This window comes from Diplotaxodon limnothrissa, linkage group LG6 (genome assembly GCF_057381915.1).
Source record: "Diplotaxodon limnothrissa isolate DT_005_m linkage group LG6, D_limnothrissa_male_GT1.1, whole genome shotgun sequence".
In the NCBI taxonomy this organism is placed as follows: Eukaryota; Metazoa; Chordata; class Actinopteri; order Cichliformes; family Cichlidae; genus Diplotaxodon; species Diplotaxodon limnothrissa.
The window spans coordinates 25,476,274-25,484,901 of record NC_140601.1 but is presented as its reverse complement, the minus strand read 5'-3'; the positions used below and the strand labels follow the sequence as shown (position 1 = coordinate 25,484,901).

The 8,628-nt window shown below is 40.1% G+C and overlaps 1 protein-coding gene across 1 annotated transcript; it reads left to right on the top strand.

Annotated features, from left to right (window-relative positions):
- The first annotated feature begins 949 nt into the window (after positions 1–949).
- LOC146630644 (recombining binding protein suppressor of hairless-like) lies at positions 950–8,628 on the top strand. Its single transcript, XM_085357015.1, has 11 exons — positions 950–987; positions 1,598–1,636; positions 1,760–1,855; positions 1,930–2,095; positions 2,758–2,932; positions 3,058–3,195; positions 3,285–3,397; positions 5,023–5,163; positions 7,360–7,515; positions 7,668–7,771; positions 7,860–8,628. The coding sequence occupies exons 1-11, from the start codon at positions 968–970 to the stop codon at positions 8,200–8,202; spliced, it is 1,491 nt and encodes a 496-aa protein (XP_085213141.1). The 5' UTR covers positions 950–967; the 3' UTR covers positions 8,203–8,628.

Here is an 8,628-nt window from a genome sequence, read left to right as displayed (position 1 = left end):
CGCAAACACGGGGAGAACATGCAAACTCCACACAGAAAGACCCCGGCCTGATGGTAGAATTGAACTCAGGACCTTCTTGCTGTGCGGCAACAGTGCTAACCACCGTGCCGCCCCACATGTGAACTCATCTTTTGTAATGATGCGCTGCCAATCTACTAAAATCTATATTATTCTATTAATGATCCTGCATTAAGATGTAACTGAGGAAGAGCTACTCTTCCTCAGTTTTTCCTGACACTTTACACAGTGTGCCTGAGAATCACAATTTAAATGTGGTGATGTATCCCATATATCTAAATCCAGCTGCCTTACTCGCTATTACAACTCAAGCGGGTTAAGCAATCTTTGACCCTCCTTCTAGACTACGTTATTGTAGATATTCCCTCTTGGCCTCTTTTACTTGTAACAGGCTCTGTGGAAGCATCTGCATTCACTGTGATTCTCCACTCTTCCCATTTAAGGTCTGTGCTTTAATCTTCCACTCTCCCATATATTTCCAGTGCTGTAGTTCATATAACACATATCTATCCCGTGGCCGTGTTTCTAGCTCCTCAGCACAGAAAGGTGCAGCCTGCTTCGTTGCTCAATAAGCGTGGGAATCGAGTTACAGCGCGCGCGCCCTGTGGGAAAAAAACAGAGTGAGTTGTGAAGGCGGTAGATCTCGCGATAAAACTACCCTTCCTTCATGCGTGTGTATTGTGAGAGTTTTTCCGTTCTCGCGCGACGCTGCAACTTTCCCACGCCTGTTGTTGTGGCGTCTGCCCTCTGCCCGTCGCCCCTCCCTCGCCCTCTTCTCACCCCCTTTTGCCCCGTCACTCTCCCCTCCCTCCCTCTTTCGTTCCCTTCTTTTCCTTCCAGTCTGCTTCTTCTTCTGTTGTGCCGTTGGCTTTGGTCAGGGAACTGGGGGAGGGATCTCGCGATTGTTGGGACTTTTTTTTTTTCCGGGGGGGGGAGAGTTATTCGGAAGATGGCGCCCGTTGTAACGGGGTAAGTGCAGAAATTTAAAGCTGTATGTTTTCAAAACCTGACTGTTTTTATTTGGGGAAGATATTGGCAGTTGGTACTACTTTTTTGGTGGGGGAGCGATGTTTTTCGGTGTTGTTAGTAGGCATATCACACATAATAGTACTACCTTGTGGCACGGTGCGGGCTCAGTTGTGCAAAACTATTCTTCGAAGTATCGCCTGCTTTCTATACAGTTTATTGAACTGCCCTATCAAGAAAGTTTCAAACAATTTCAGAAACTTTTTTTGCCAGTTTAAGTTTTTTATTTTGGCTTAATATTTTTTAAGAGTTGACTACATCAGCATAACACCCTCAGAGAAAACTGCAACTTTGTCAGATACTGAAGAAAGAAATAAAATTTGGCTTAGCTCATTAAAACAAACGATTCCCATTTTGTTCAAAGGCTTTCTTTCTTCAGCGTTTTTCCTAATTTTCTTCTAATCCAAAAAACGTTTAAAGAAAATCACATCGCCTCTATTAAATCTGTTTTCTTACATACTCTCCCTCAAGCTTATTTTACGTTTCTGCTGCACTAACCCCAGCACTAAAACCACGTGTAAAAGACTTTTCCCCTGATGTTTTTGTTTTGCAGGAAGTTTGGTGAGCGACCTCAGCCACAGCGATTAACAAGGTGGAGTGTGAGAAACACAGCCAGCTGTTCCCCGTGCAATCTTAGACTTTATAATCTAGGGGGAAAATGATCATGTCATTAAAAAGTGCTCTAAAAGGTTTAATGCGTTTCTCCACATTGCAGGGAAGCCATGAGGAACTACTTGAAGGACAAAGATGATCAAACGGTGCTCATTCTACACGCAAAAGTCGCACAAAAGTCATATGGCAATGAAAAAAGGTTTGTGTGGCACTGCTAAGTTTCATTGTGTTTAAAGAAAAATGTCTTACTTTACTTCTTCTTGTGCCACTTAGGTTTTTCTGTCCTCCACCGTGTGTATATCTGATGGGCACCGGATGGCAAAAGAAGTTGGAAAAAATGGAGAAGGAGGGCTGTACTGAGCAGGAGGCCCAGCCTTGTGCCTTCATTGGAATTGGCAACAGTGAGCAGGAGATGCAGCAGCTCAATCTGGAGGGCAAGGTGGGTAGTTATAATGGCACTACAGATTCAGTGATTTAGAGGCTAAACATCTGTGTCAGATAGTTGCCTTGTTGACTGCTATCAGGAGTTTGCTTTTTCTGAGATAAGATGACTTCCATCGATGGCAGTGCCTGATGTTTGTCTGCTGTCTTATTAATTTTCCTGTGTGGGATCCAGTTACAATTTGTATGATTAAATTTGTGTTCAGTTTGTGATAAGAGGTTGACAGATGTTAAAATGGTTCTTTTAAGTGAAGATTTATTGTCTCCCTGACAACACTCTTCACGTTGGATCTTTAAGATAGAGAAGAAAGAGATGTTATCTCTTTAGATCAGCTTTTGATTATTTTCTCAGCCGATGAATAAGCAGGTCGCTTGCTTTTTCTCAGTGCTCCATAAGTGCTATGCTAAGCAAAGTAACAGAAGTAACCACAGGGGTCAGATATACAGATGCTTTGCTGTGCAATTTCCCCTGTTGGCTGCTGCAGAAACCATGAAAACCAGAAACCAACCTTATTAACCATGTTCACGCTGTAGCTGATATTACTGCACATCGGCATGTTTTCGCATTGCACAGATGCTGCTAATGAGCCTGTTCTCCAGTAGGAGATATGAGAGAAGCAAAAATAAAAGTCCCCTAACCTTTGTCTTCTCCCCGGGTAGCACTTCTGCACAGCTAAGACGCTGTATATCAGTGACTCAGATAAAAGGAAGCACTTCATGCTATCTGTAAAGATGTTGTATGGAAACAGTGCCAACATTGGAGTCTTCTTCAGCAAGAGGATCAAGGTCATCTCCAAGCCCTCCAAGAAGAAACAGTCCTTGAAAAATGCTGATTGTGAGTTGCTGGACACACATAAATCGAAGAGTGCTGAATGGTTTCACAACAGCTTGATGTTTAAGTTGGATTTGAAAATGATTTTCTTTTTCCAGTTTCACTTTCTGTTTTTTATTCCCCTCCAGTATGTATAGCATCTGGGACAAAGGTGGCCTTGTTTAACCGCCTGCGTTCCCAGACGGTCAGTACCAGGTATCTCCATGTGGAGGGGGGAAACTTTCATGCCAGCTCTCAACAGTGGGGTGCCTTCTACATTCACCTCTGTGAGCTACACTTTTTTCTTTTATATCGTGTAAGATTTTAAATAAGAGACATTTAATCTTTTTTTAAATTGTTATTTTCTTTTATTTAGTGGACGATGATGAGTCTGAAGGGGAGGAGTTTGCTGTAAGAGATGGCTATATTCACTATGGCCAGACAGTCAAATTGGTTTGTTCTGTGACTGGCATGGCCCTGCCAAGACTGGTATGTGGCACTTTTTTATTTCTGTTGTCTGTTTGTGAGAAAATGAGCTGCTTGTAGTGGCGTCCAGGTGTCACTGTATCATACAAATGAGTGATTTCTATAAAAGAAAACACACAAAAAAGGGTATTCCCTGTAGCCTGGCATAAATTACAAAATTAAATATAGAATCCAAAACTGTAAACAAATTTAATTTTGCTGGACAGCTGGCCAAATTCACATCGGAGTCTGTTGACTCACCTGTAGAGCAAAGCCTCAAGTGGCCAGTCAAGGAACTGCATTTCTATATTGGCAGAATAACAGTGGGGATTTGGGGGGAAAGAGAGCAAGGACCAGAGAGGTGATGATAAAATGAAGAATGATGCAAGTTTGACAGCGTGGGAAAGCAGAAATGACAAAGAGATTAATAATAGCAGTAAAAGCCCACACAGTCTAAATCAAGGTTTCCTAACATAGTCTGACATTCATGTGTGTGCCCAGTAGGGCTGGGTATCGTCACTGATTTCTAGAATCGATTCGATTCCGATTCACAAGGTCCCGAATCAATTCGATTCGAATCAATTTAAATCTTGGAAATTTTGCCTCAGACAGTCAGAAATATTATAATTCAGATCAGTACATTTACATATTTTTGTATCTATAAAAAGGAAGCTGACACTCGCAAAACTTTATCAAAGGTGTAAGCAAAGTAGCTGAAGATAAAACACAGAAAAACATGAAGGTGGTTTTCCTGGCCTGGGATTTTATAAAAATATTCTGCAGTACATCAAAAACGAAAGAAAACCATTAATCAACATATGAACATTACCTCTGAAGTTACAGGGGTTTTATCAGAGACACAGCTAAGTGTTTTGCATTTTGCATAATTTTAAAAAGTTTACATTTGTTCAGAAGCCTATTGAACAGCAGAAATGAGGATTTATTTTCGGTAGTAAGTAAAAGGGAAAAAAACAGCGGCCGACAGCGCTGTAAACAACGGTAGACTTGTGCGTAACAAGCAAGCGAATAATGCAGAAAACAGATTTTTAGACGGGAAACTGTTCTTGAAGTACAGAGAGAAAGTGAGAGAGAGCTGTGCATGAAGTGTGGTTGAAGCAAAACAGCAAAAGTCAGAGGGAATTCATGACGTTTTTTTTTATTTTTTTTATTGAAGCGTAACTCTTTTGCTGCTGGTTCGGTCAATAATGTTTGGAGAGAGATAAAACTAACAGCTTTAGAATCAGCGCAAAAAGGGCGTAAATACAAAGCGCGGACCCGCCGAAACATCGGTATCAGCGAGCTGTCGGCTTTCAGCCCCGACCGTGTCCGTGCCGTCGGGTGAGAAGGCGACATCTCACTGATTCTGGTCCGTCGGCGGGTCCGAGCTTTGTGTTTACATCTTTGTGCAGAATCTGTGTGCCTGCTCTCATTTACTGTTTTAGCTGTTTGGTGGTTCTTGAAATTTTGTGAGGTTTAACCTGAGATTCTGGCATTTCGGGCAAAATAAATTAATATTAAAAAAATCGATTCAAGATTTTAATGAATCGATATCACGTTATCCAAGCCAGAATCGATTTTAATCGATAAATCGATTATCAAAACCCACCCCTAGTGACCAGTACTTACAATAAGTGTGTTATGATCCCCAGATCATTCGAAAAGTGGACAAGCAAGCAGCTTTAATGGATGCTGATGACCCGGTGTCCCAGCTTCACAAGTGTGCCTTTTACCTGAAAGATACAGACAGGATGTATCTCTGTCTATCACAGGAGAGGATCATCCAGTTCCAGGTGTGCAAAGTCTGACACACATAGACATGTATATATTCAATTATTTCAACTTTGTTTTTGTGAAATCAAGTTATATTAGAATTTTTTTGTGATGAGCAGGTATCAAAACAGTAATAAATTGCTGCTGTTGCTAAGGAGAGGAAATCTGCCAGTAGTGCCGTTTGGAGTATTTTCTTGTTGAAGGGTGACTATGGACTGACTCAAAATCCAGACTGATCCAGAATTAAACAGGTTTGAAGTATGTCTAAAGCAGAAGTAAACATATTTTTTGAGTTTGTATCACTAAAGAAAAATGCAATAACCACATGAATTATTCAGCTGGTAAATGCAGCTAGTAAATCTGAATTATTAAAAAAAAGAGAGAAGTGCACAAAATTAGGTCTTGATATTAAAATTAGGATTGGAAATCAAGAAGAAATAATCAGCATTCTGTGCTCTGAAATGTTTAAGGCATATCTGTAGTGCTGACTTGCAAGCTCTCATGTCAGCTCCACTGGAGTGTGGTGTGCTACTTACATTAACATAAAATCGCAATTTATACATAATAATTTTATTGGTGTTCTTAAGGAACAGTTACTATGGGCTGAATTGCCAACTGCAGTCTGTATTCTGTGACTAGTAGTGCTGATGTCAATGGGTCAGGATGATTCATTCCTCAGAGAAAGTTAGTCATGTGTCCTAGCCTATTTCAATAAATATAGTTTTCTGGTGTAAAATGATAACTGCAAAGGTTGATGTTGGTGTTGGTCATCAGGTCTTTGTCAGTGTGGATCTCCTTAAAACAAACCCCTTCTTTAGTTCTTCATTCTTAGGAAGTTTAAAAAAGTAGGCTGAACTATTTTGCAATTTCTGCAATCCAAGGAAGAGCAGCTGCAGTAAAGGTTTTGAAAGCTGAAGGTGTAGCAACTTCATATACAGGAAGACTACTGATACTTATCCCCTGTAGCATTTATAAGTCTTAGGTTTGGGGCAGGATTCATGCTAAGGCTTGGTGAGTATGTTGCTGCGATTCTGACTCTAAAAATTGATTAAATAATAGAAACAAGCGACTTGTTTTTGTTGTTATTATTATTTTTTATTATTTCTAACAGTATAATGACTTAAGAAAACATTTGTGGTTTTGCTTTTCACAGACTTTTTGGAGCATTTCACTACCTGTAAATATTTGGGTTGTGAAATGCAGCCAATAGAATAGTCAGTAAAATGTTTTATGAGCTGAGTAACATCTTTTTAGTACTTAAGAGAAAGTCCTAACTGTTTTACCAACTCCTCTCCAAGCCCTTTGGTTTTTTGGTAATGTCGCTACATAAAGAAGAGTTGTATCATACTGTATGAAGGCATCAGGAAAAGCACAACCTATGACCGCATTTTAGAATGTAATGTTGAACTTACATTACCTTTTTGACCAGGACCGTGAATACCAAATGTTGTCAAACATTTTGACAAATGTTTTAATGACTGTGTGAATAATATTTAACTGCCACGTTTTCCTTCATATATTTTGTATACAGCAGGTAAAATGAGAACTGAACACGTCATCAGTTTTCAAAGTAAATATATTTCTAAAAGTGCTGTTGACATGATATTTTCACCAGATGTTGGTAACAACCCATCCAGTCTGACACATGCGGACAAATCAAACCATAGATGACCTGCTGTGTGTTATATGTGGCTGTTCCTACTTTTTTTTTAATGTATCTATATACTACTGCAAATAATCAGTATATAGTTCAGTTAAAAATATAGGTAATTATTACTGAAGGTTTTTTTTCTTTACAGATAAGAGTTTGACATTTTTATTTTCTTATCCAGAGAAATTGTAATTTAAAAATAAAAACTATGTATGATTTTATTTGGCATGGGGCTACCTAAGAGTTTGTTATTAGAAACATTTTGGTTTTAGTTTTTTTTGGTTTTGTTTTTCTTGCAAAGACAGATTTGGTCGTATAAATATAAACAGTGTTGGTGTGTTTGAAACAAACCAATAATTAGAAGAATCTGTTTGTCACAGATAAATATTAATAGAGCTGTTTTAGAGCAGTACTTACAGCAGCCATTTGTATGATTTGAGCACCAGTTTCTAGAGTTAAACATAACAGTCCGAGCCTCTATCAGCCACCATGATGGTGCCTGGTTGGACATAACTGTACGGAATTAAAATTAATTGTGTTTCTTTTGTTTTGTTTTGTTTTTCAGGCTACACCGTGCTCCAAAGAGACCAACAAGGAGATGATTAATGATGGTGCTTCATGGACTATCATTAGTACTGACAAAGCAGAGTACACCTTTTATGAGGGCATGGGCCCCGTGCCCACACCAGTAACACCTGTCCCTGTGGTTGAAAGCCTGCAGGTACACATACAGCCTTTTCCGGGGAAGATATGCTCTAGTTACCAGCAAACACGAGTGACACTCTTGATACCCAAGTATACGTCTCTTTTGTTTTTATTCAACTACTATGAATCTTCTAAGACTTGATTGATTTTATGTTTGTCTCTGTCCAGTTAAATGGTGGAGGAGATGTTGCTATGTTGGAGCTGACAGGACAGAACTTCACCCCTAACCTCAGAGTTTGGTTTGGAGATGTGGAGGCAGACACCATGTACAGGTAAATATGTCTGCGAGTGTTAACTTTGTTCCCGTGTGTTTTCATTTCATTTTTTTTTAAGCCTTGTCCCATCCGCTTACTTCCTTAGATGTGGGGAGAGCATCCTTTGCGTGGTGCCAGACATCTCTGCCTTTAGGGAGGGTTGGCGCTGGGTGAGACAGCCAGTTCAGGTCCCTGTCACGCTGGTTCGCAGTGATGGAATCATCTACGCCACTGCCTTGACCTTCACGTATACCCCCGAACCAGGGCCAAGACCTCACTGCAGTGCTGCTGGAGCTATTCTGCGGTCACACAGCACCTCTTCATCATCACCCGCATCTTCATCCTCACCTTCATCTTTGATGGGTGTGCTTGGGGATGGCCACGGAGCCTACAGCAGTAGTGACTCTGGCATGTCGTCTGGGACTTCAGCTATGTCGGTGCTGTCATAGTAAAACGTGTTTTGTGATTGTGCTCTCAGTGACTGAGTGAGAAAATGTGAGCATGTTCTCCAAAGAGGCTCATGGACCTGTGAAGAATTGCACAGAAGCTAAGAAGTTCTTTGTTAGAGGAACTGTGAAACTATGAGGAGGAAAAAAAGACAACTTCAGAAGCAAGAGTTGTGATTTCTGATTGTACTGTATCACCCTCTTGTGGATTGATGTGGACATATCATAAGCTCCACTCAGAGTAACGTGATATCTATGCTCTTCATCTAAAAGAAGGTGAACTATCTAACTCCCATAGCAACATCATTTGTAAAATAACCTTTTTGTTTTGTTTTTATATACTTGGCAGGTTTGGAAGCTACTTTAACTGCTTTCTTACTACCAGCATTATGTTTGCAGATGAACACAAACTTGTAATTGCATTGAGCA

Excerpts from the sequence above, each read along its gene's own strand:
- LOC146630644 (XM_085357015.1), top strand. The coding sequence starts at position 968 with ATGGCGCCCGTTGTAACGGG. Across the intron at positions 988-1,597 it reads ATGGCGCCCGTTGTAACGGG|GAAGTTTGGTGAGCGACCTC; the intron begins GTAAGTGCAGAA and ends TTTGTTTTGCAG. Across the intron at positions 7,516-7,667 it reads CTGTGGTTGAAAGCCTGCAG|TTAAATGGTGGAGGAGATGT; the intron begins GTACACATACAG and ends GTCTCTGTCCAG.